Source organism: Trichomycterus rosablanca, chromosome 9 (assembly GCF_030014385.1).
Source record: "Trichomycterus rosablanca isolate fTriRos1 chromosome 9, fTriRos1.hap1, whole genome shotgun sequence".
NCBI lineage: Eukaryota > Metazoa > Chordata > Actinopteri > Siluriformes > Trichomycteridae > Trichomycterus > Trichomycterus rosablanca.
This window is the reverse complement of record NC_085996.1, coordinates 7,515,973-7,543,429: the sequence shown is the minus strand read 5'-3', so window position 1 is coordinate 7,543,429 and position 27,457 is coordinate 7,515,973. Positions and strand designations below refer to the sequence as shown.

General features: G+C 42.0%; 1 protein-coding gene across 3 annotated transcripts; it reads right to left on the bottom strand.

Annotated features, from left to right (window-relative positions):
- Positions 1-26,704, bottom strand: l3mbtl3 (L3MBTL histone methyl-lysine binding protein 3). Of its 3 annotated transcripts, none has more exons than XM_063001780.1 (22): positions 26,656-26,704; positions 24,547-24,655; positions 24,037-24,148; positions 23,812-23,926; positions 23,039-23,180; positions 22,208-22,292; positions 20,609-20,703; positions 20,097-20,201; positions 19,829-19,964; positions 19,655-19,746; positions 18,958-19,109; positions 17,935-18,011; positions 17,099-17,184; positions 16,865-16,975; positions 13,967-14,081; positions 13,111-13,210; positions 12,177-12,320; positions 11,225-11,317; positions 7,188-7,279; positions 2,689-2,843; positions 1,664-1,726; positions 1-656 (listed from the first exon to the last, which is right to left on the bottom strand). In XM_063001780.1, the coding sequence occupies exons 2-22, from the start codon at positions 24,631-24,633 to the stop codon at positions 513-515; spliced, it is 2,301 nt and encodes a 766-aa protein (XP_062857850.1). In that variant the 5' UTR covers positions 24,634-24,655; positions 26,656-26,704; the 3' UTR covers positions 1-512. The 3 variants fall into 3 exon arrangements, with proteins under 3 accessions (XP_062857850.1, XP_062857851.1, XP_062857852.1); XM_063001781.1 differs by lacking the exon at positions 26,656-26,704 and adding an exon at positions 26,233-26,304; XM_063001782.1 differs by lacking the exon at positions 11,225-11,317.
- Between the last annotated feature and the right edge of the window lie 753 nt (positions 26,705-27,457).

Here is a 27,457-nt window from a genome sequence, read left to right as displayed (position 1 = left end):
CACTATTAATATTATTATTATTATTATTATTATTAGCCTGGCTACGTCTGAGAAAACAGTTTGGATGTGATCACTATTACAAAGCTGAGCAGTAATAATAATAAATACATGTTGAAATGAATGCGTTCCTCACTCGTTCACTCAGACTGTCCAGTGTTCAGATCTGTACCAAATCTTAAAGAATGTCCAAAGTTCTAGAAATGCAGCAAAGAAATCACAAAATCATCTACATAAACTTTCCAAAAGCTCATTAAAGCTAAATAAAGTAGTACAAAGCAAGAACTCAGTCTGCATCAGGTGCAACCACATCAGTAGCGGAAATGTAAACCTGTATAATGCACAAAACACGCTGTTATAAATTAATTCATATATTTACAAATCACTGCCACCTTCCTCATTAACATGAGTGTTATTCCTGCATCATAAACGTGTCATTTCATCACTCTGATGGTGAACTGATGCTGGGAGTCCACAGCCAGGGTTTACTGTCCTAAATCCAGTAGAGATCAGGATCAGAGCTCGTTGGAGGCGGACTTCTTCGCCGTTTTGAACATCAGGATGGAGTTGTAGATCTTGAGAGCCGGGCCCAGCTTTATACTCAGGATCTTGACCAGGTCAGTCTGAGTGAGCAGTAGGAATGCCTCGCCATCAATTTGCTGCAAAGAGGCAACCAACAGAAGATTACAGACACAGACAGACCCATAATGCACTGTTTTCTTCCAAATACAATTGTAATTTCATTCCTACATGTTCATTCCTGCTCAGAGAGATTTCTCAGCAGGGTTGTAATAGTTCATAGGATTTATATTAGGTTATACAGGGCGCTCAGGTGGCGCAGCAGTAAAATCATGCTAGTCCATTACCGCTGGGCGACTGGGCGGTGCACTTGTCAGTGCGCTCTCAGTGCCTCTCCCAAGTCCTGATACAAATGAGGGTATCAGGAAAAGCTTTTGGAATAAAAAACTGAATTTAACATAGTGGAAAACCAGCCAGACGATGTAGTAGTCTTATATGCAAGTCTTGACTTGGCCATGTCTGAGGAAGGGAAGGACAAATGGGAAATGAACTCGAGTTGAGGATCCAGCACAAGTGGCAGAGGAATACAGAGAGAGTAGTGTGGTCCTCTATAAGTTCAAGACATTAAATATTCACCACTGGCTGGTGAAAAGATGCGTCCAGCAGCTACACGTGTCACAGACTCAAGTATGGACAGGTGCTCTAAAGACAGAATCTACAGAAGGGAAGGCAGAATAGATTGTCTGCTGTCCGATGCTATATGATATAGTCATATAGTGTAACACAGAGTTTCTCAACCTTTTTTGCACCACGGACTGGTTTCATATAAGATATAATTTCACGGACCGGCGGTGAAGGGAGGATTTAATTATATTGCTTACAAGCGGTGTAAAATGAGCTTGTTTTTGCTGCAACGAGATGCTGCTTCCACCTAGGGGTGACAATAAGACAATAACACCCCAAATAGAAGCAGGGAAAACTGCTTTTGTAGCGATCTCTAAGTATTCATTCTTTCTGTGCGGCCCGGTAATAAATGACCCACGGACCGGTACCGTGGCCTGGTGGTTGGGGACCACTGGTGTAACAGTTGTTAACCATAACAGTTGGTCCTTGTTAAGGCTGAAGGCATGATGGGTTTAGGACTTACCTCCTCCTTGAAGGTATGAACTTGCTCTTTACACCCTGGAAGACCCTGGATGAACTCGATCACCTGTAGATCAAAGAGAAGATGCCGGTACACAAATTACAGCCAATGACAGATGAGTGATGGATGAAAGTACAACTGTTTCATCAGTAACAAAGTTTACAGCTTAATTGTGGGGCAATGGTAGCTCAGTGGTTAGAGCCCCACCTATGCCAGGTTGCCACTATTGGGCCCCTGAGCAAGGCCCTTAACCTTCAATTGCTTAAAATGTATTCAATGATAAGTGTAAGTCACTTTACATAAAAGTGTTTGCTAAATGAAACGAGACGTGCTGCATCCCAAACCACATACTGTACTTAGAACATTATATGGCCAAAATAACTGTGGAAGTTTGGGTACTTTAGCCACACCTTTGTGACAGGTTTTAGAGATGACCCTCTTCTGTTCCACTATGACCGTGTCCCTGTGCACAAGGTGAGGTGCATAAACATGTAGTTTGATGGCCTGCACAGAACCCTGACCAACTCCTCTGAACACTTCTGGGATGAACTGGAGCCTGGGTTGCAATTAAAATGGGAGTCCACATACTTTTGGCTACATTGTGTACTTCCCCACATATGATGTTGTTAATTGTCTTGAGTCTTTATTTAACTGAGAAAAGTAGAGAGGAAATATTTTCACTGATCAACATCATTGTATTTTGTGAATATGAACAAATTTAGAGTGTGTGTGCTAGACTGGCCAGCCTGCAGTTCCAATCTCTCTACTATTGAACATGCATGGTGCATTATGAGAGGAAGAATCAGCCAACAGCAAGCATGGATTGTTGAGCAGTTTAAGTCTCGTATAAAGCAAGAATAGAGAAACATTCCACTTGAAAAACTGTGACACAAAAATTAGCATTTTCTTCTCGCCTGTGTCCCAACATTTCTGGAAATGAGGTTTGTAATTAGATATTGGACTCTGTGGATATAAAGAGATCATATCAGTATTGAATAAAGAAACATTCTGTAAAACTCTGGGTTTACCTCCTCTATGCTCCAGGCCGCCACTTTGCTAGCCGTGATGCCAGCCACCGTTGGAAGGAGTTTACTGTGCTGGTCCCAGCAGTGGGGCATACTGGGAGATGGGGCAGAGCATGGCATGAATACAGACTGGTGCAGGGCCTGCTGCAAAGTCAAATCTAAGAATGAAAAGAAGACAGATTAATTAGAATGGAGATGGCACTAAGTCAGTACAGTGGATTCTGAAGATATTCACACCCCTTGACTAAATTGGGAAACAAGTATTCAACCACTTCTTTATTATTGCTATTGAACTGACTTCCAGTTCAAATATTGCACATGGTAGCACAGCAGCAAAGGTACTGGACTAGTGATCAGAAGGTTGCTGTCACCGTTGGGCCCTTGAGCAAGCTCATTAATCCTCAATTGCTTGGATTGCATTCCATCACATCCCCCCCTTTATCTCCCAATTTAGTTCTTGCACAACCCTAATCTGATCAAGGAGAGCTGGATGACCACACGCCTCCTCTGACTCGTGTCCAGTCTGTGGCCGCTTATCATCACCTGCCAATGTTGGGTTCCCTGACAGAGTCGTACCATCATATCAAGCTCCATGTGATTCCCCCATGCCCAGACCAATCCCTGAGATCGCTTATCGCAGCAACAGCAAGATGAGACCCTTTCCGACCCTCCCTGTCTTGACTTATTGTGTTACTTGTAATTATTCACACCCCTTGACATTTTGCCGTTTTATTGTGTTGTGGATTAAGAGTGAATTCCTTAAAAATCAAAAGCTGAAATCTCCTATTCACAAAAGTATTCAGACACTTGAAATGTAAGCCACAGTTTTAATGACGGTTGATGAGACAATAAGGTATAAACGTCAACAAAAATAATCGTCCAGATGTGGACTGGAAGGCTTAAAGCAGTATCACGTCATCATGGAGTCCCTGCTAATGTAATAAAATGTTCTAATCAGTCAGGCTCATGACAGAAATGGGATTTCATTCAGTGGGCAGTTGTAGCCTAGTGGTTAAGGTACTGGACTAGTAATCAAAAGGTTGCTGGTTCAAGCCCCACCCCTGCCAGGTTGCTGCTGTTGGGCCCTTGAGCAAGACACTATCACAGAACTGTAAGTCGCTTTGGATAAAGGCGTCTGCTAAATGCTGAAAATGTAAATGTATACAGTTGTTGAAGTTTAAGGGGAACGTGGTCCCTCGTTTCTTTAATTTCATCAAGTCATCACTGAACATTTAATCATGAAGATTGATGACCGTGTCCACTGAGGATGAAACAACAGTCCGATAGAAGGACAGCCATGCCGTCTAGGTCATCAAGTCAGCGACGTTCATTTTATTCCAGTTCCAGACTGGTGTTAGATGTTTTATAATGCCTTCATGGTTGTAGGGTTCTCACCCCGTCTGTGAATTTCATGCTGTTCTCCATCCCGAACTCGCTAATTAATTCTGTGCTGTTATTTAAATAAAAGTGCTAATGAAAATGCTGAGGTGCCATGTTCCTACGACATGGTGAGGAGTGAACGGCTTGGATCTGTCGTTTGAACAGTGGGAGTGGTGGCAGTCTGTCTGATCATGGTGCTGCAGACACCCACACACAAACAAAAACATGCCAGGACTGCAGGAATTGACAGTGAGAGTGTGGACCTGATGTATATACAGGCCCTTCCCCAATCTGATCTGTAACAGAGAGGGAAATTGGATAGTGTTTCTATACACTAAACCATACGTATGTGGACACTAAGGTTCTCAAACACTTCCATCATTCACAACTATCATTTATTTTTGTAGTAACAAGAAGAGGCGCTCGGGTGCCGCAGCGGTCTAATACGCTAGCCCACCACTGCTTGAGCTCCCAAATTCGAATCTCAGCTGTGCTATTAACCAGGCCTAGCGTCCAACAGGCACAAATGCCTGAGGGGGGATAGTAGGTGTCACAGAAATGTGACCTCTGCTATCTGGTTAGGGCATCTGGATAAGTGGTGGAAAAACTGAAAACCCAGTGATCTCTCTACATAGACGCATTTGACGTCATCCTACACTCCCGAGAAGTTGCCAAGGCATGGCTGAATTCTTAGAATCCTTAAAATGCTGCTTACTAAGGTGTGACTAAATAACGAGGGAGCGTCCGATGCTTCCTTAGCGGTGAAGGCAATCCCATATATTGGTATAAAGGTGCACAAGTGTCATTTATTTGCAAATTCAGACTTGTCAGTGATAATTTAACCATTTCAGGTGCACGGAGGGAGACGTTAGCTGGCATGCTAGCGGGTTGTGTCGCCTCAGCCCATCGGTTTGAATGGCCTGACTAACTGTGTTAGCTTAGTAAGCTGAAACTGCTGTGACAAAATCGGCATAATCTCTGTCTACGTAGTGCACGTAAATAATCTGCCTTATGAGTTCGATGTCTTATTCGAATCCTCTCCACTGAGGCAGCTGATCAGGTAGGCAGTAGGCAGCAAAGCAGCTCACTAGGTTTTCAAACAGACCCTCTGTGTTCAGGGAGCGGAGGAACTGCATTCGTGAACGGGAGAAAAAGATGAAAAATGCCAGAACAGAAGCGCAAAATGTAAAATTAATACTGAAGTGAGTTTTCACACTTTTGTTTTAATGAGTTTCAAAGACTTCTCGCTGTTTTCCAGGAGACTGATTTTCTGACTAAACTCTCCAGTCCATTCTGCAATCAGCTAGCCATCCAGTACAGCAGGAAAGTGTCAGATGTGTGTTTTTAATCCAGCCCTACGGCAGCTTAAGCGTCTCTCTACTGCTGGAATATAATGAGCCACAACTTCATGGTTTGAATCTCATCTTCAGTCTTATTAGAACTGGGGCTTTATCTCAGAGGACAAAGAGCAGCAAGAACCACGTGCATAAAGGCCGACAGACAGAGAGGCGATGAAAAGGAATGAATCATGGAACACAGAAGGAAAAAAATATACACTGAACAGTTGTGATGATCAGTCCAGGCTGTCTGGTGAAGCTTTAGTAACGTGGGATGAAATAAATGCATCCCAGTAGTTTGGACATTACAAATGAAAAAGTCAGATGCCAGTGAGCTCTAATTAAGCCTCTGCCTTCGTCTCTTCATCTGATTTCATTTACACTTCAGCTCAACAGAGTCGGAGGGGACTGATCCGAAAACTGATACCATCAGAAAAGCATCCAGCTTCAGTCAGAAACAACATGTTGTGATTTTTTTCTTTTTTTTTATGCACATTAATTAAACACTTGATGCACAACACTGTTCTGTTTTTTTACCTCTTCCATCTCCCAAACTAGTCATTTCCAATTCCTGATTGTCAATCTGCTGCTGCTGGCACAACATCTGGTCTGATCAATGAGAGCCACATCACCACACAGCCCCTCTAACAAGTGTCCAATCTGTGGCCACTTCTTATCACCTGCCAGCGCTTGGTTCCCTCACAGAGACTTAGTGGGTACATAGAGCCACACTAAACTCCATGTGACCTGTAAATGAGTCCTGTCTGCAGTTGGTAGCTCGTCCCTTCACAGACCACTGTTGGCAGGTACTTGCCACGTATCGTCTGGCAATCTCACAGTCAGGTGTCCACCTATTTGGCCATGTATTGAATCTGTATTGAATTGATGATTCTGTATTGAATGGCCGCCTGTATTGAATGGCTTGCTGTTTGGGAGATACTTACCATACTGATTTGATCCTTATCAAAGTCGCTCAGGTCTTTATGCTGATCAGATCTGCTGTATTCAACACGTCAACTATGAGGATCTACCATCAGCCCAACGTTTAATAGATCCCTCACCTTCACATGTTGTCAGAAATTGTTACCAAATAGGTACTGACTTTACTTTTTTGGGGGATGGTTCTAATGTACTTCCATTGCAAATAAATACAAACATGGTGTCTTTGAACTGTGTACTCATAAATATGAACAAAAATTTATTCATAAGCAAAACAGAGAACATAGAAGAAATAAGTATTTATACTCAACATTAAAATCCATGAATAAGGTTCTCATTACAAACTGTCATGGTGAGGGTACAGAAGCTTCCTAAAGTTCTTAAAAACAAAATAATTAAACGCCACGTGTATATAAAAAGCTACAGAGCCACAACAAACACCTTTAACATCACTGTCAGTACCACTGCTTTTATCATCCACATGTAAAAAAGACTAAACTGCACCACAATCACTGACGTTCCCACAGCTAATGCAAAACTCATCTGCTGAAAAATAAAACGGAGATGCTAAAACGTCTACAATGTGCAGACCTGCATTCGACAAATCAGAAGATGTTTGGATAAATGTCCTCTGATCAGCTCTAAAACATCGTACCTACATACAACAAACTAAATCTGGACGTTTATACAAAACAAAACAATAACAACTCAACAATAAATGTGTCGTGATGACGTGAGTTAACGTCGAGTGGATATTTGTACTAGAAAAGTCTTAAATAAATAAATAAAAGTAATGAAACATTGGTCGGTGTTCTAAAATAACACGTGTTTCTGTTTATACCATACCTTTAGAATCCACGACAGACCATGCCTCACTTTTCAGTTTGCTTTCCTGTCGGGGTTCCTCAACTTTCCGAACCTTACACGGCCGACCGACCCTGAAACAAGACACAGTGACGTCATGAGAGAAGATTTTTCAGGAGACACCAGTCTTTCCTTTTCAATTCCGGCACTGGTTTTACACTGCTGTCCAGTATTCTTTTCAAATCTGGTGTTGTGATGTTGTATCTCAAGGGGAAGCACTTGTTTAATAATCCTATTAAAATGACTTCCAGTTCAGATATTGCACATGGAAGCACAGCAACAAAGATAGTTAGTTCAAGCCCAACCATCACCAGCATGTTGTCACTGTTGGGCCCTTTAGCAAGATCCTTAACCCTCAATTGCTTGGATTGTATTCAGTCACATCCCCCCCCTATATCTCCTTATTTAGTTCTTGCATAACCCTCAGACTTGTGTCTAATCAATGTTGTGTTTCCACACAGAACTGAGCCGTATCGCCACAGTAAGTAATGTGACATTAGTGCTGGTGTTTAGACCAGTCCTGGAGATTGCATAACCCAGCAACAGCAGGAAGAGACCCAACCTTCCCTCCCCCAAACACGACCGATTAAGTTTGTATAGATGCCCACCAAGGGCGGTGGTTCTGCTGAGATTTGAGTACTAAGAGGTTTTTGCAGCAATATAGTTCAATTTGTCATTAACACCCCTAGAATAAAATAATCCTTTTTATGTTTTTATGGTCAGGAAATGGTGAGGCTATGCAAAACCAGTCTTGACTTATTGTGGCTTCTGGTTTGTACTTCAGTACTGTTTGTAGAAAAGCAGCTACATCATCATAATCATGATGCTCCCACCACCGTACTTCACTGTGGATTTGGTGTTCTCAGGATTGTATGCTAACTCAGGCCTTCTTTCTCCAAATATGCCTGGTTGTTCTGATTGGTTGAAATGCTTTTGTGTGAACTGCAGGCACATTTTTGTTCAAATCTATTTTGTTGTTATGCATCACAAGTTTTAGGTGTCTGTGTGAAGGCTACATGTGTGAAGAGCAAAAAAAGCTGGAAAAGTCAAAAGGTGAACCAGTATCTTTTCAGGTTATAATTTAGAAGTGGGTGTACTGTGGGCGACTGTTTTTTGTCCCATTTCTTGATGATTCACAGCATTACAGAGGAGTGCCTTCACGATGTTGTCATTCAATGACACAGGCATGATGGAAAATATGACTAATATGTTTTCTTTTTTAATCATTTAGTCTTTATATCCAACATCTGTTGAGCTCCCGAGGCGCCGAGTCTCTGATAGACGGATCATTTTCTCTTCAGACGAACTCGGTCGAACAAACTGTACTCTGACTGCGCGCTTCAGCTGGAAGTTAAAAAGAAAACATCACACACAGGTTTCTAATTCACTGTGCTGCATGCCGGAGCCTCTGACGGCCGTATCACGAGCTGCACGTCTGTATGTTCCAGCTGTGAATAATACTAAACAGCACTTCTGTTCCCACTGTATAAGGATTTTCATACGGGAGTTATAACCAGCTATTCTGCTCCGCAGTGAATCCAAATCCTCCAGCGTGACTGACACTAATCCTCATTCGAAAGTGATACACATATTCCTGACGCACTCATGGCAAACTAAATAAAAACAGTCAACAGTTGGAGCTAAAAGGCTCTCACAGGGTCCCCTCACGAGTCTCGAGCCAGATCTCATACTTTGGTGCTCAGATGGGGCAGACAAGTTCTGATCTCAAGATCTCATCTTTTATACTCTAATCTCTGCTGTGCTATCAGCCATCCGGACGTCTACATAGACACACGATTGGAGGGACAATAGCTGAACAGGGTTCCTTGTCACTGGTGTAAGTGCGACCTCTGCAGACCGGTTGAGGCAACTGCACAGGGGACAGCTGATCATGGATAGCAGTGTGTGACTCTGCGTGACTGTGCTTAATACTGTGCTGTGTGAGACCCCGTATCAGAGGAGGCACATGACAGCCTCTGCCTTCCTCGATCAGGAATGGCAGCAACGAGAGAGAAATAAACGCCAATTGGCCACAAATTAATTGAGTAAACAAAGAGAAAAGGAAAAAAATAGAATTGTGCACAGCAGGATGTCTGGATTTAAAGGAATACTAAGTCATGGTTTCGCTAGCAGAGCTGAGATCTAGAATTCGTCAGTTCGAAACTCTGCTACCGGCAGGATGGGCGCCTACGCAAACAACTATTGGCTCGTTGTTCAGGGTGGGTTCAGGGGATTCCTCGTAACTGATGCAATTACGACCTCTGCTGGCTGATTGATGGCGCTGCACAAAGACGGGGGATAATGAGGATCAGGGTGTGTCTCTCCGTACACAAAGCTGATCCGCATATGAATTCGCCTCGTGCAGGTGAAAAGATGCAGTCGGCTACTGCACGTGTCGGAGAGGGCGTGTGTTACATGGGTTCCAAACTTTTCTAGAAATGGTGTTTGGACATCTTTAGCCCTACTTTTGGAGATACAATACATGGCCAAATTAGGTGGACACCTGACAATGAGCTAGTCCATCAATGCATTTGACAGCCACCACTCATCTGGGAAAGTCACGGCTCTCCTCAGTCAGAGTAGAGTTCAACATTAGTAAAGGGAAAGCGTAATAAAATCGGGTAATTGGATACAACCAGATTGGTAGGAAAATTGGGGAAAAATGCAAGAAGGGGGGCAGAGGCAAGTCAGTCAAGCATACACACTCTGTGTCCATGAAGCCACACTGAAATAAATGTCTTCAACACCAAACTCATCAACCCATGTCTTTCGCTTTGTGCACATGAGCACAGGTGAACTGAGCACTGGTCAGAATACTTGTTTTATTACTGTAGTGATCCAAATCAGTAAGTAGCTGAAGCTCATGTGACTCCGTTCTCCTCTGCTGTCAGACTGTGATTGCGTCAGGCAGGCATGATCAGTGGGCATGATCTGCCAGGCTGTGAGTCACACAGACATCAGGCATTACCACCCCATCCATGATTCACTCACTTCTTGGGGGTCAGATGGCATTCGAACCCATCAGGGATTTGAAATTACAACCCAACTCATCATGAATAATTCTATACTGAAGAGAGCTGAGGTGATGCCAGCAGGCGTGACAGTTGATTGTTTTTCTTTCTCAATTTTCTTCAACCCACCAGCTGGATCTTCACTTTTTCACATCGTCTACTATGTTGGGAGGAAAAGGGCTAACACGTGCTTCCTGTAAAACATGGGGCGCCAACAACCCTCTCGTTACAAACCTCGAGGAGCAATACTGGGTAGATCAATGCACATCTAAACATCACAGCCAGGAAGTGGTCTCTTTAGGAGAACATCATTTTCTTTCTTTAAATATAGGCTTCCAAAAAAGTTGGGACAGTGGAAAAAATTTACATAAAAACAAAGAGCAATAATTTGCGAATCCTTTTGGACCTGAATTAAGTTTTTTTCAACAAAATCTGTTTTAATCTGCTTAACTTTATTGTGTGTGTACACACGCTCATTCACACCCAAGGGAGACGGGTCTGGGCTGCAGGCAGGACAGACTAGCACCTGCACTGTGTTACTAAGACTAGCTGTTGAAAAAGGTGCAAAATGTTGCCTGGCATCATCCTGCCCCCCATTCCACGTTGTGTACTCAAACATTTTCACTGCCTCGACTCTTCTGGGAAGGCGTTGCACAAGGTTTTGGAGTGGGTCTGTGGGAATTTGTGCCTATTTAGTACAGACAGCATCTGTAAGGTCAGGCGCTGATGTTGAATGAGATGGCCTGGCTTGTAGTAAGTGTTTAAATTCATCCTAAAGCTGTAAGATGGGGATGAGGTCTGTTATATCACACCAAATTGCTTTTATGTATGTTAGTGATGGATAAAGCTGAAATGTTAAGAGTGTTTATAAATATATTTGACCATTGAAGTTTGTGCGAACTAACTGTTTAACACTGCTAGAGCACAGCCAGCCACCCGTTTATTATCCCTTAATGCAGGATGATAACGTCACGATGACGAGATTAAGGACAGGAGGACTAATTTTACCTTCTTTTGGTCTCTGTGATGCCAGGTTTCTTCAGCTGTGTTTCCATGGCACTGGTTTCTGCATTAGACTTGTCCAAGTGACCGACAGGTTTGCTGTGCAAAGGGATGATTCGGAAAAGGGGGGAGGGGGAGTTGGGGTAGAGAAACGAGGGTAGCACATGAAGGCATCACTGTTATCTGCATCTATTCACCCATTATTAAAAGCTGGCAAGAAGACTGACAAACGACATGCCATATCAGCACCATGCGCAAGACCTTTAGCAGGACTGGATGTCAAAAACATTCAGTCATGTTTCGTTGAAAGACAGCAGGATAATCAGGATACGCCAGCTGGGCACCGGGGCACCTGGGTATCCGTATGCTAATATCTGCCCGTACTCAATTATTCATTCATTTCTTTTCTTTAAGCCTTCTGATTCTGGTCAGGGTCAGAGTGGTCACATTCAGTTTGGCACAGGTTTGACATGGGATCCCCTTCCTGATGCAACCCTTCCTATTTATCCAGGCTTGGGATCGGCACTGACACATGCATGCCAGTTTAGACCAGCCAATCTACCTTCTGCATAATTTTGTGTTTTTTTGGTGAGAGGACTGTGACAAAAACAAGGATCAATCCCCAAATTGATATGGTTTTTATTGATGATGTATAAACCAGAACTACACTATATGGCCAAAAGTATGTGGACTCCTGACGTCCAGGTCCAAAACTATTAGAATTACTATGGAGTTGTTCACCTGTGAGGCGGTAACACCACCACACACTCTCCAAGGATGACTGTCCACAAAATTTTGGAGTGTGTGTGTGTGGGAATTTGCGTCTGTTCAGTCTGGCATAGATTTTGAATGAGACAGCCTGGCTGGCAGTTCACCATCACTGATTCACCATCATCACCAGTCCACCAGTCCATCAGATTCCACCTTTTGGAACTTTTAGTGACGGTGAAACACTTACTCTGGAGTTTGTGCAGATGTTTCTGGGTTCGTTTCCACTCTGCGAGGTCGTCCCACTCCAGAAGCCGGAATCTCCTCACTCAGCCTGTCCGGCAAAACCGTGTCCTTCTTCATGTTGATCTCTGAGTATGGACAGCCCACAGCGCTGAAAACACACACATACACACACACACACACACACACACACACACACCAGTATCAATGCTTCTGCAAAGAATGACATTGGGAAAAATGCAAACACAAAAACAAACAGCAATGATTTGCTCGACTTGATCCTCCACCCAGGACTCGAGGAAGACGAGCATCAAGGCTCTTCTCTGTACTTGCACCCAAGTGGTGGAACGAACTTCCTCTGTCTGTCCGAACATCTGAGTCTCTCACTGTCTTCAAAAGACGATTAAAAACCTTCATCACCTCATTACTAAGCACATTTACCTTATTTACCTTATAACACTTCTCTTTTAACAGTGTTCTGCAATCATTTAGAGCCTAAACACACAATTCAGCAGCTGCTCAATAATTGTTTACTATGAAAACTAGCTTTTAAAAGCATCGTCTTACTGAAGACAGCAGGGGCGTCACTGAAAAAGACGTCATCTATATGCCAGCATATGTTCCTCCAAAATCTAATTGAACCCCTCAGGATTAACCCTAAACACTATCAATTTATATCTGTCCATCTTAGGTACATTTATAATTGCTTCTCTAACATGCTTTATAACTGCATCCACTATTCTCCACTCTGGGAATTTGTGCCTGTTTAGTAGGAGCATTTGTAAGGTCAGGTCCTGATGTTGAATGAGAAGGTCTGGCTTCACTTCATTGCTGTGGAAGAACTTGACTGGCCTGACAATTCACAGGTCATCAGAAAGGGAGCGATTACTTTTTCACACCGCTGTGTAAATGTTTGTGCACGCTCACACACACATACACACCTGTGGTGTCCAGAGTAGCGAGCTCCTTTGATGTGTCCAACTCCTTTGCAGCCGGGTGTAGGACAGCACCCCTGATCAGTCTCTGGCATTTCATCCAGACCTGCAGGGGGCAACAGGAAAAACACAATCACAGCTTATTTTTCCAGACTAGCTAGCTAGCCTTCCCAAGTTTCAGACACACCCTTTAAACTCCTGACTACAACAGTGTCTCCAGTGAGGCTCAAACATCCCATATTTTGTCTTTTTGAATAATCACATTTTCTCTCTACAACTATTTTTTTTACTCTGGTCCAAACGTGTTGGCTCTATGTGTTATAATCTTGTCTTATCCCAGTCAGTCTATCTCATTTTTATTTTTCTGCTCTCCAGAAACTGCACGGTGCTTCTCCTGGTGCCTGTTGTGTTGCGTTACTATGGAGACAGCACTGAAGCAATAGTGAGCAATAGGGGAAAAACAGATCTATAGGAAAGTTCCTTCATCACAACCCTCTTTGTTCCCTTTCACCCAGAGGAACTGCAAAAGGGAATTGGAAATGGCTGATTTGGAAGAAAAGGAAATGATAGCTCTGTACTGTTTTGTCCTTATCCAAACTGTGAAGCATGGTGGAGGGAGCATCATATGTTGGAGCTGCTTTGTGGACTGACTGCAATCTTTTAGGGACATGAAGATAAAGAGAAGCTGGATAACGACTAAACGATGAGCACAGACCTGGCATGAGTTAATCAACAACGTCAACAACAACAAGAAAAACAGAAAATGAAATGAGCGTAAACGTGACCGATTATCAGCACAGCCGCTTTGATTTTCCAGACTGACAATGAAATGAGGTGTACAGTGAAATTCGGCTGCACTCACTGATCGGTGGCTGTAAAGCGTGTCCTGTCTTGGCGCACCATCCGGCAGGGTGGATATCCGGGCTGTCGGTGTCCACCCAGTAGTCATACTCGTCCATCCAGCCATCGAAGTGTATCTGAAAAGTTAAAACAGTAACCTATTAAATCATCAATGTCTGGTACGGACCAACAGAAGATCTACTGTGGATCAAATTTTAAACATTTTATCATCCTGGTGATGATATGAATGTGTCTCAACACACAGAGCATCAAACTTTTCTGTGTACTGGGCTGCATAGTCACAGACCAGTCAAAGTGCCCATGCCAACTCCCATCCACCATCAAAAGCTTCCACAATGGTCATGCAGGCATCAGAGCCGGACATCAGAGCAATGACAAAAGGTCGACTGGTCCATAGAATCCTGTTTTCTTCATGATTATGTGGACAGATGGGCACAAGTTACATTCGGTATAGCATCTTTGATTCTTCATACCGGATGGATTTTTCAAATACCGCCTTACTGTAGAATAGTTAATACAACAGCTGTAGGCTTCAGCAAATCATATAATTTTGTTCGCCGCTAAAATCGCTATGGAAATCTGTGCAGATTAGATACAGCTCACAAGTTAGCCAGGTAGCGTTAGCATGACAGTGTTAACAGATGAGAGAGGCTTCCTCAATATGGTCAAAAAAATATACAAAAATAAAAAATAAACAGATGGAAGATGAAGAGAGGAAGGCCAAATATGCACCGGAAGAAACTGCCAAAGAAATGAGGCGTGTCTGCAGTTTAGAACAGACTTAAACACTATACTGCACGGTGTGTCGGGCCACGGCAGTTGCAAACAACGACATTACGAATGCAGTAACAATCCACATATAAAGATACAGTGATATAACGTGAAACCGTCAGAATCTTAAAAAATACTGTGATACAAATTTTTGGTCCTACCGCCCAGCCCTAGCATGAGTGCATCGTTTAAAATACGTAGCTATGATTAGAAAAGTCTGATCCTTTCAGCCTGCTGCCACCACCACCCCTTACCAAGAGCAGCAGGTGAAAGATGACATAACAAATTAATAAATCCATTCATCCATTCCATCATTCCAGAACTCGGTTCATTCAGTTTATAACTTTCATACAATGACTAATGGAGCTGTTATGACAATGTTATAAACAGCACTACTTTATTTAAAACAGATGTTTTACTTGTAATTATTATTGCAACATTAGGAAACACTGCTGAGATCAGGGTTTTAAACGTAGCTGTGCTGTCAGACACGATTGGCTATGTTCGAGGAGAGATCAGGGATGGCCGAAGCCTGTCCAGTGTGTTCTTGCCTTATGCCCAGTGTTTACTGAGGAAAACTGGACCTGCGGCAACCCTGTCTGGAACAAAACGCTGGACTAAATTGAAATGAAAACTCAGGCCAGGCTTTTTATTTACTAGATGTTATTATTAGATACAAACACAGCTCATAGTAATATTAAACTGGTTATCGGATTTTACTAGATGACCTTGTTCGTTTCCTTCATTTTATGAGAACTTCTGGTCACTATGGCAACTAATTCGTGTTGCTGCTGCGTAGTAAAGTCCACCGAGACGTTTCATTTCTCTGCATGTTAAAATATTGATATTTCACTGTGAAACACAGCACTCAGGAATTTGGGTTCAGGCACCTGTTAGTGGGGGGGATATATCAGGCAGCAAGTGAACATTTTATCCTCAAAGTTGATGTTAGAAGCAGGAAAAATGGACGAGCGTGAGGATTTGAGCGAGTTTGACGAGGGCCAAATTGTGATGGCTAGACGACTGGGTCAGAGCATCTCCAAAACTGCAGCTCTTGTGGGGTGTTCCCGGTCTGCAGTGGTCAGTATCTATCAAAAGTGGTCCAAGGAAGGAACAGTGGTAAACCGGCGACAGGGTCATGGGCGGCCAAGGCTCACCGATGCACGTGGGGAGCGAAGGCTGGCCTGTGTGGTCCGATCCAACAGATGAGCTACTGTAGCTCAAACTGCTGAAGAAGTTCATGCTGGTTCTGATAGAAAGGTTTCAGAATACACAGAGCATCACAGTTGCAGGGCTGGTGGTCATAATGGTATGCCTGATCGGTGTACTTTAACTGTATATTATTATTATTATTATCACTAAGTACATCCATCTAAATATTAATGGTAGAACTTGTCCTGCTACAGATATTTCTAATGAAATATTTAGCCTAGACCATTAGTCGCAGGAGACAGTTTTCCAAATATTCTGAAAACGTCCCTCATGTACCCCTCAGCTCAGGCCTCAGAGTATTGAAGAAGAAAAACAGAAAGTGAGAAGGCCAAAGCTAAACAGAAGCCACGACAGATGAGTAATTACCTACAAGTGACAGACAAAATATAAAACATTTATATGTAAAGTCAGTGCTGCCCCCATTGGGACAAAATGCGTAACTACACCCAAATAAACTGCACTGTATGTTGTATGTTTTACTCTTCGGTTACATTCATGACAGGAACGGTAGTTACTCGTTACACAAGATTCATCAATTCACAAGTTTATATTGAACACAGTCATGGACAATTTAGTATCTCCAATTCACCTCACTTGCACGTCTTTGGACTGTGGGAGTAAACCGGAGCACCTGGAAGAAACCCAAGCAGACATGAGAGAACATGCAAACTCCACACAGAAAGGACCCGGACCGCCTCACCTGGGGATCAAACCCAGGACCTCTTGCTGTAAGGCGACAGTGCTGCCCACTTAGCCAGAAGATGTTCCCCAAACTGTTGCCACAAAGTTGGAAGCATATGATTTGTATAACATATGTATGTTCCTAAAACACATGCGCTCAATAATCAGAAGGGGTGTCCACATACTTTTGGATGGTATATCGTAATCCCTGACCAATTAGACTGCAGGATCTTACCTTTATTCTGTGGTCGTCTCTATCCACCACTGTGGCCACCCTGACCAGCATGGGGTTTCTCCTGTCCACCACCTCCAGCTTCATCTTCAGCTGGAAATTATGAGGAGGCTTCTGCTCAGGGGCGGAAGGAATTAGGGACACAAAGATCAGAAAAGATCAGAGCCGAACGTGGAAGAAGATATCAAAGAGTCCTGTGCAGACATTCCTGGAAACACACATGAAACACACGCTCACCGCTTTGAAGGACCTGGCAGGAGCGGGTAATGAGTTTATTTCCTCCAGATATCTCTCCCAGGAGAAGCTGTTGGGGTCGGAGTAGCCTGTGATGGAAATGATCATGACACTATTTCAGATCAAATCAGAACAAAACAAACCGACTCTTTTTACATTTCTAAACATGAGTAGAAAGAGTAGAAAGCACTTCTGAAAATCACAGAAGCTCTGAAGCTCCTCCAGCCTTCTGACAGATGTGAAGCATCCAAGGTTTAAAAATATCTCATATTTATGCAACTTGCAAATTATGCCCAAAAGTATGCGGACACCCTGAACTCAAATGTGTGAGTTCAGGTAATTTAGCCACACCCACTGCTGGATAAATAGTTTCAATTCTTTTAACTGTGTGGCAACAGTTTGGGAAAGGCCCCTTCCTGTGCCTCTCCTCTGTGCTCTGGTGAAAGTCCAGTGGCATGCACAGAGCAATTACATCAATCCCAGTACACACCCTTGGGATGAACTGGAAGACTGTGAGTCACACTTTCACATTCAACATCAGTGCCTGACCTTACAAGTACTATTTTCACTAATTTTGACAGACACACTCCAAAATCTTGTGAGTAGCCTGACCAGTAGATTGGAGGTTATGGCTTCAAATCAGGGATGTCCAACAACCTCGTGGTAAGTTTACGTGTTTCAGTAAAAGAACTCGTGGCCTGACCTTAAACCTGTTAAACACCTTTGGGTTGAATTGGACCCCTGAATGCAAGTGCCTCATCCAACACCAGCTTATTTCAGCTGGCATGTAAGCACTAATTATTGTGATAATTGGGAGGAACCTTGAGTGGACAAATCACCTGGAGGTGTGGTGAGGGTTTTGCCATTCTGCTCACACCAGCCGACCGGATGGATGTACGGACTTGTGGCGTCACACCTACAAATGACCAAACATACAGAAACCACCTTGATTAACTTTCCAAAATAGTATTTGAGTTCACCTACAGCTTCTTTCTATCACACTTGGTTACCATCATCTAAACGAGACCCCATCACAGAGAAACAATAGGTAAAAGGAGACATGGGAGGGTGGTGGTCAGAGAACTGAAACAAGGTGAGAGGAAGGAAATAAATCATACATTTTACACTATATAGACAAAAGTATTGGGACACCCCTTTTTTATTATAGAATTCATGTGTTTTAGCCACAATAATTGCTAACAGGTGTAATAAATAATAGTAACAATAATTGCTAATAGGTTTAATAACAGGGGTGTGTGCACATTTGTTTGTACACATACATGCACATGCACAGACAGGCACATGCACACCATTTTGTATTTGTACTGTAGTTCACTTTATAATTTATACTCTACAGGTTTTTACTTACAATCTATACCAGCCCTACGATATATACCAAAATGACACCTCCGCCACCTGTTGTTGTGAGTATACAGATATTTGTTTGTACAATGTGAATCTTTGTAGTGTGTACTATTACTTTTGATTTATCCTGTTCCAGCATGATTGTGTCCCTGTGCACAAAGCAAGCTCTATAAAGATATGAAGAAAATCTTGGTTTGGCCTGCACAGAGCCCTGACCTCAGCCACACTGACCAGCTCTGGAATGAACTGGAACATCAACCGAGGCTTTCTTGACCAACATCAGTGTCCAGCCATACAACTGCTGAATGGGCACAAGTTCTCACAGACATACTTGTGAGAAGCCTTCTGAAAAGAGTTCTAGCTGAAAAGATCACATGTATGTTAATAGGTCACTCTATTTCCAATAAGCTCATGGTTAGGTGTCCAAATGCTTCTGCGCATATAGTGTATGTGTTGTGTAATCAGAAACATTGAGCTTTGAAAAATGTCGGCATTACCAGTAATCGTAGCTCTCGTCCCAGTCATCAAAATGCACGAGCAGACGACTGTCCACCATGTCTGTGATGGTGGAGACGCAGATGAGCGATGGGTTCTTTCTGTCCACCGCCTCGAGCTTCATCCCAACTCTGAATCCTAAAGGTGTAACCGTCTGAACAGGAACCACACACACACAGCAATACATGGAACAGTAGTCTTTCACCAGGGTTAGAAAACCCTCATAATATGCTGAAGAACATTTGAATAAATGAAGCTTCTGGAACATGGACGACACTTCGGTGAAAGTTAAGCAAGCTGAATTTGGAAAGAAATGGAAAGATGTCAAGCTCACTTGACTGTGGACAGTGTCACAGTGCTTGCATCCGACTCTCCAGATTATTTTCAATAAACTGACAAACTGACAAATTTGGGAAAACAGTTTGGGTCACCAGTTTGAGTCCAACAACCCTCCGTTGAGTACCCAACCAGACTGGTGGCACTGCTAAGACTCAACTTGAGACGGCTGAGCCACCTGACACCCATACAATGTGTGTTTGTACTGTGAAATCTATTTCATTTCAAATCCCACTTCTATCCAAATCCAGTGATCCAGGATCTTCTGTTTACTTGCTACCCTAACAATCACAATACCAACAATTCAAAGACGTGTTTTTGTTCAAATGAGGTTTGAATGGTGAGAAACTCAATACCACTCACTGTGTTGTGGTTGTCGAAGAGAGATTTGGGTGCAGCCTGCAGTTTATTCATCTTCAGATACGAGCACCAGCTGAACTCCTCACTCCCAACCCCTGTGAACACAGGAGCACATTAGACGGTTTGAGAACCAGACACCTCCCCGCCCTACGCAGATGATTCTGAATGGTGCAGTACCTTTCGGAGGGTGCAGCTTGTGGCTGGTTTTCTCACACCAGCCCATTGGGTGAATATCTGGAGAATTGCAGTTTACCCAGAAATCATAGCAGTCGGAGTAGTCATCAAAGTGGAGTCGCATTCTGTGGCCCAACACCTGGATTACACAGAGCATCGTGTTCATTATTACAGTGCACATCAGCACATCTGGAATAAATATCGCTTTAGTGATGATTAATTATGATGACGTTCTGGTCCTGTTCGCCAGAAGAACGTTAGAGACTGTTACCTCGGCAACGGAGAGGACGCAGTACATGGACGGGTGTCTGGGATCGATTCCCTCCAGCCGCATACCCACTCTGAACCCGTTCTTACTTTGAGGGAAGGCCTGGTACTGCAACACACAAACCTAATTACACCATTCAGCTGAAAGTTTGATGGACATTGTGATGGAGGTCTGCAGGGTCCTGACAAGAACATTACTATAACATTTTGTTTTGTGTTGTCTCGAGCAAGACAGAAGCTCCAGACAAGTCTAATGAATTTAAGAAAATCCAAAACTGACAGGTGATAATAAGCAGCTGCAGTTTGGACACGTGTCAGAGGGGGCGTGTGGTGATCTGGCGCCCCTTGATCAGGTCTGAGGTTGTGCAGGCAAGTGGCAGCAGATTTACAGTAATTGGGGAATTGAAAATGACTAAATTGGGAGATAAGGGGGAAAATCTAGAAAAAAACAGATCTAAATGAGTAACTTACATACAAATCTACCTATCGGCAGTATTACCCTTGTTCTGCTCGTACCTCTTTGAAGAGTTTGCTGGGAGCAGTGATGGCTTTTTCCTGCTCCAGATATGAAGCCCAACACCAGGACTTTTTTCTCCCTCCATATGAAATACCTGTGGAAAGGAACATTTCTTTATTTATTTAATCATACATGAAGCTGAGGAAATAAAGTTAGTGAACACTTGAAATAAAATCTTTTATAATACAGAATATGGCCAATAATATTTAGACATTAACCCAAATAACCCATATTTATTAATATGACAACACATTTGGCTGAACCCATTAATGGTCTCACCAATAAAATAATTTTTTAAATAAATTTATTTGCATTTCTTGTTTTTTTGGGACCATTCCAACAACAAAAAATTAATACTAGTTACTACTAGTGCATACAGTATTTTTAATGAGCCTCTACCAAACAGTTGAGATGATCACAACAGTGATGCAACTTTTCATGGATGATTTTTCAGCTGTTAGCTGCTTTTCTTAAAAACATCTACCAATAGTTTAACACACATCAACCAAGGAGCAGATACGACCCAAACAGGATTATTTAAATACACATTATTTTTACCAAAGTATTTAGACTCAAAGTAAGCTCAACCAAATGGTTAAGCAGAACATATAATGCTACTAAATACATACTTAGTATATGCAACTTTATATCATGCTAACACTAAACAATCTTAATTCCAGAACAGATGGGACAGTGGTAAGAGTGCAAATAAAACAAAAGCAGTGATTTGTGAACTGCCTAGTACATTTGTTTAAATACAGACAGCTCAACAAAGAAATAAATACAAATTCATTCATAATTTGATGCCTGCAACACATTCCACGTAAGAAACTTTTGTGAAATGACCTGTTTCAGAAACGTCCACAAGTCAACATGTAACAGGCGATGATGCCATGATTGGCTAGAAAAGAAGAACTAATTAACATTTTAGTTCATTTCAAACAAACAAGGGATCAGGATGCTATGGCACCATGAGAAGAGGGTGTAAAATCCCCTCTGACTGTTGTACAAGTCTGTTTTGCTAAAAACAGTTATTAATCTAATATGTCGGATCTCATCTGCCCCTAGTCTATCTCCAGAATTGTAAGATCGACTGATTAGTTCCTTTTACTGTCCCACGCTCTCACATGAGGTCCAAAGGTGAGAGGGCTTTCTCTGTGGCCGCCCCAAAATTATGAAACAGCTTGCCAATTTTTATGGAGACGTCCCTCACAACCGACAGTTTTAAATCCAACTTAACGACCTATTTATTTACACAGGCTTTTGGGGTTTTATGTACACTGACATGTTTATTTTGCTATATGTCTTTTATTACTATTTAACATCAGTGATTTATTTTATTAATGTTCCCTATTTCATTGTACAGCACCTTGGATGGCACTCAATGTCTTTGAAGGCACTTTATAAATAAATATGACTTGAATACAGATATGAAAAGTACCATTAGGAGTGTGTGTGTGTGTGCTGATTGGATAAAGATCAATCCAGAATTTTTGAGTAGTTCATGTAGAAACCCAGCTCATTCTTCTTACAACTTTAAGGTTATAAGTTTTTTTTTAATAGACTGTTGGATGTAAGTGAGATGTGTAGGTACTCACTCTGTCTGAGAAGAGCTGCATCACCCCTGCGCTTCCTGCGACCCCGGGGGGCACCACGCCCCGCCCGTCTGCCCTCTTTCTCCTCCTGTTAAACGTGAATATACACCGGTGAGCCGAAATATTAGAAACACCCTCCATAAATGTGCATGTTAATGCTGATTCTATCACACTGGTCCATGTGAGGGTGAGTGTGCATGTTGAATGCAGCAGATCTGATCGTTATAATCAGACAACTGAATGGGAGGACACGAAAGCTATGACGTCTAGTAGGAACCAGCAGAAGATCAATTGTGGCTCAATATGCAGATAAAACACACACAGCACCAAACCCTTCTGTGAATGGGACTACAGAGTCACAGGCCAGTCAAAGTGCCCATGCTAACTCATGTCCACTGGCGAAAGAACCTACACTGGGTACCCTGGCAGTGAAAATGGACATTATCCTGTTTTATCCAAGATCTTCATTCACCCAAGAAAGAGAAGCACCAGGATGCAGAGAAGTTAAAAGACCTGCTGGTGACGTCCTGGTACCACAAACAACAGGACTTAATCTGATGTCTCAATGTTGAGTGGACCATCCTGTCTTTGAGTTAAAGGGGCATTTTATTTGAGCTCAACTCTGATTGGTTATCATCACATCAATCTGCTTCTCCTCACTGACTTTGTTGCAAAAATAAACGTCGCTGCCAGCAGGGAGCAGGTCGAACAGATACAATTTATACTGGATGTTTTACTGTCAGTGATTCGAGGATTACTGTAATAAAACACTACACAAACAACACTGCTGCTTCTGAGTGGACCTGCTAACAAAGGAAAGAACAAAATACTGACGTAGTCTTCATCATTCTCCTCCACCACCTCCATCACTTCATCCATGTCTTCATCCAGTCTCCTGACTGAGTGTAGCCTCTTCCTGCCACCCCGTACCACCTCGCCATTCATCTTCGAATCTTCCTTCTCAGGTTTTAACTCTCTGTGAGAAAAAGAAGAAACATGTACATTAAATGGTCGAAAATATGTAGACACCCCTTCTAAATATTGAGTAGTGGACTGTGGCCATTGCTAACATGTCAAATGTCAATACGTTATTAAAGTTTGGTGGATGTTTTCACTCATCCCACCCCTGTGAAAACGTTCTACACATGGTTGGTAAATGTTGGTGGACTTTAAGAAGTGGAAGTGGTGTTTGGAAAATATTTTCTGAATGTAGACCTATATCCACCTAGTGAAAAAGTTCTACCAGTGTTTGGTGAGTGTTTATAAACTGCATAGGAGTTGCTGGTGGGTGTTATTTGATAAAAAGTAAACATTTGGGGTCGATGAAGGTTTAGGAGAATATTCAGGAGAATATTTTTGTTAATGTGGGTGCTTGGGAAATTATTATGAATGTTTGATTACTTCAGTAAAATGTTCTGAACAGAGATCAGGGAAGGTTGGTTAGGGTTTAGAAACTGTCTCCTGGGGTTGCAGAAGTTCTAGAATATCAACTGAAAGTCTGGTGGGGGTGGGAAGTGATTCACGGCAGTTCTGTGATGCTTTGGTGAATGTTTGGTTCATTTAAAAAATTTGTTAAAAGTGGAACTGGAACTGCGATGGTAACTTACTTCTGCTGGTCCTGCTGGGGGCAGCGCTCACTGCAGTGACGTCCATCAGGCAGGAAGTGGTCCTTCCCGTTACAGCAGGTACACGCATGGCCAGTGTGCACCTCTTCCGTAAGAGCTATAAACCAAACCAAACCAGACACTCTGTTTATCTGTGTGTTCGGTATGTGTGTCTACAGGCTCTACGCAGGTACTAAATTTCAGTGGTGTGTGTGTGTGTGTACTTGCCCTCCTGTGCAGTGGGAACACTCCATGTGGTGGTAGCGTGGGCCTTCTTCACCCCCTCCTCATGTCCCTCATTCATAATAGGCTCCAGCCCCCCTAATTCATTCACCCGGACCTAAAACAAAAATCAAATTTGACTGGGGAGTGCCACTGCTGCCCAAAAACCCTGCCCATTCCATCTTCAAGTGCAACACAGGGATGCCCGCTGGAGAGGATGGCAATCCATAGCCCAACTTATTTATTCATTCTCTTACTAAGCTTACTCTACCCTCTGCATATTTTGGGAAATTAAAGGAAAGCGTTTTTCATTCATTTAGTAAAAAGGAAGTCAATTTACTTTGATGGCTGAGTTTCAAATCATTAGCTGTAGTTAAAAAGCTAGCTAGCTGCCTCAAAAATGATTGACGTCCCCTTTTAAATCAATATAAACAACCACTGTTACAACAAACAATCTGAGGGTCACAACCCTGTACTAGGAGAAAAAGCAGTGTATATCAGGTACAAAACAAACACCTTCAGCTGGCTGGCAGGTAGGGCACCCACTCCGTCGCTCTTCCCCACGGCTTCAAAAACATTAAACTCAGGGGCTGATTCGTCCATGACTGAAGAGAACACTTTCAACCTGAAACACAAAAACAAGAGGACGACTTTAATTAATTATTGATCATAGTGTTATTATTACTAACAACATTGGGTATGTTTTTCTACACATTCCAGACAGGACAGTAATCCATTAATAGTCCTCAGACACAGCCAGTGGTCTCTGTATGCAGACGCCCGCCCGGCCAGTACCACAGATTGGGAATTTGAACTCTTAAGTGGGCTGCCACAATTTACCGCTGCACTGTAGCCATAGTTATGAGATGAACAGTAAATACTGATTATACTGTGTTTATTCTGCTCTTTATTAACAAGCTGTAATGATTTATTTGGTATTTTATTTATGCATTACCCGATTGCATTACACTTCCTCTGTACTAATGCTGACCCCTACCCTGGTTGAGGAGAGTCGTGACTGACACACGCCTCCTCAGAAACGTGTGCAGTGCCGACTGCACGAGGCGAGTTCATTTGCAGATCAGCTTTATGCACGAAGAGCCACACCCTGATCAACGCATTATTCCTCGACTTTATGAAGGCGCCATCAATCAGCCAGCAGAGGTCGTAATTGCATCAGTTATGAGGAATTCCCATTTCGGCACCCTCCCTGAATAAACAACAAGCCAACTGTTGTTTGGCAGATGGCAGAGCTGAGCTCTGGTGTGCTAGTGTGTTTTACCGCTGCGCCACCTGAGCGCCATTACTAGTTGTAATGATTCATAGTAAAATATTGCAGTTACATTTTTCCAAGTAATGTGGAAATGCAGATTCAGACTGTTTAACAATATAAAACTGACAGTTTATTATAACGCTTTTTAATTTACAGATTATATATTTTATGTGGACAGTTTTGGCCTAGTGGTTAAGGTACTGGACTAGTAATCCAAAGGTTGCTGGTTCAAGCCCCACCACTGCCAGGTTGCCACTGTTGGGCCCTTGAGCAAGGCCCTTAACCCTCAATTGCTTAGACAATATACTGTCACTGTATTGTGGATAAAAGTGTCTGCATCTGCAGAATGCATCTGCTAAATGCTGAAAATGTAAATGTATTAATTCATGTCTCTTTATTACTATTATTATTATTATTATTATTATTACTTCTGTTAATTTATTAAAGCATAGGTAGGATAAGTCATATTTTAAACCCAAAAACAATTCCTAGAGTGAATAGTTTTATCAGTTTTGATAGTTTATGGTACAATATTGCAGTTAATCTTTACATACAATGATGATGATGATGATGATTATTATTATTATTATAATAATTATTATTATTGCTGTGTAGACGCAACATTCTCAGTCTGAACAGTAAAATAATGAATGTTTTGTGTGTATTTAAATCTTTACTCATTAGTTGTAATGATTTATAAAGGAATATTGCAGTTTAATGATTAATGATGATAATTTAAACTGATTGTTAATAGAAACACATGAACACGGATGATGATTTAATTCACTTTGCTGGCTGTGATAGATTTATTTAATCTGGACTTATAAAAGCACTTTAGTTCAAAATGGCGGAACAGGAATGAAAGTCTGATTCAGTATGTCATATAAAAAATGAAATGATTAAATTATAATAATTATTATTATTTACACCTCAGCTGTTCAGTGATGTTTTAGAGAAACAAATCCAGGAAATAAAGAGCTGAATTGTCCGTGTGTTGCTCTGGAAGAGAATAAAAAGCGCTAAAGCTTTTCCATTACTGCACAGAGAAACAGAAACACAGCACACACACACCAACGCACTTTTATCTCTTATTCTAATATAACATTCAGTTTTATTTTTCTCTCCATTCTCAGTGAGAAATGAAACAGTGCTGTTTATTATTATTCACACTGAAGCTGAAGCTCTTCCTGCCTCAGGAGGGCGGTTTGGACTTTTATAGCTCAAATTAAGTCATAATGCGTCGCGATGAGCATGAACAGAGAGTAAAACACAATACAGAACGTTATAATCTCTTATTATTGATCGAAATGTGCAGCAGAAACAGTTTATTTTAGTTTTAATTTCTCTCTTACCTAAATTCTCCCACGACTTGTGCCCAGTCGCCCAGGCAGCGGACACTGTGCGCATGCGCCCTGGAGAGCTGCTGGATCTGCGACTGCTTCTGTGTACAGTACACGCAATACCAACATTTATCTAAAGTTTTGTTCCAATTATTCATCGTTTATCACTTAATATCGTCCTTACAGTAAAATACGACTGTGTTGTTTGTTCTAAAAGCACAAGACGTTGACTATGTGACATTAAATCTTATATTTACAGGTTTTAGTTGCTGAAAATAGAAGAATGGAGTGAACATTGGTTAAAAATTGAACGCATTTGGAAGATTTACAGTCTCATTACATTATATTTTCCCAAGATCCAAATCTCACTTAAACTCAAAATTACAGTTTTTAAAAGCTGAAACACTAGTCAGTCAGCACTATTCAAAAGCACAAATTAAGAAATACCAAACACAGGACGAACAAGTCTTCTGATTAGCAAACATCAATTTTATTTATTTGACTCTTATCAAAGTGGAAGACAGTAATACAGTAATACAGTAAATCCTAAACATAATTCCAATTCCAAACACCCATAAATCAAGGTACTGTAAATGAATGTTGGCTTAAAAGATTTTGAAAAGAGCCACACTTAATCTAAAGAGCTCAGGTTTGCTAAGTTCACACAAAAAGAACAGTTGCAGAAAGTGAGTGTAGTAACTCTGATTCTTTACATTTTCATTTCATTTTCATCATTTAGCAGACGCTTTTATCCAAAGCGACTTACACAATGAGCAATTGAGGGTTAAGGGCCTTGCTCAGGGACCCAACAGTG

Bases quoted from the DNA above. Each gene is read 5' to 3' on its own strand.
- l3mbtl3 (XM_063001780.1), bottom strand. From the start codon at position 24,633: ATGGACGAATCAGCCCCTGAGTTTAATGTTTTTGAAGCCGTGGGGAAG. The intron at 23,927-24,036 runs GCAAGTACACAC...TTTGGTTTATAG, and splicing joins TGTTCCCACTGCACAGGAGG to CTCTTACGGAAGAGGTGCAC. The intron at 19,110-19,654 runs GTGAGTGGTATT...GTTCCTGTTCAG, and splicing joins TCTTCGACAACCACAACACA to ACGGTTACACCTTTAGGATT.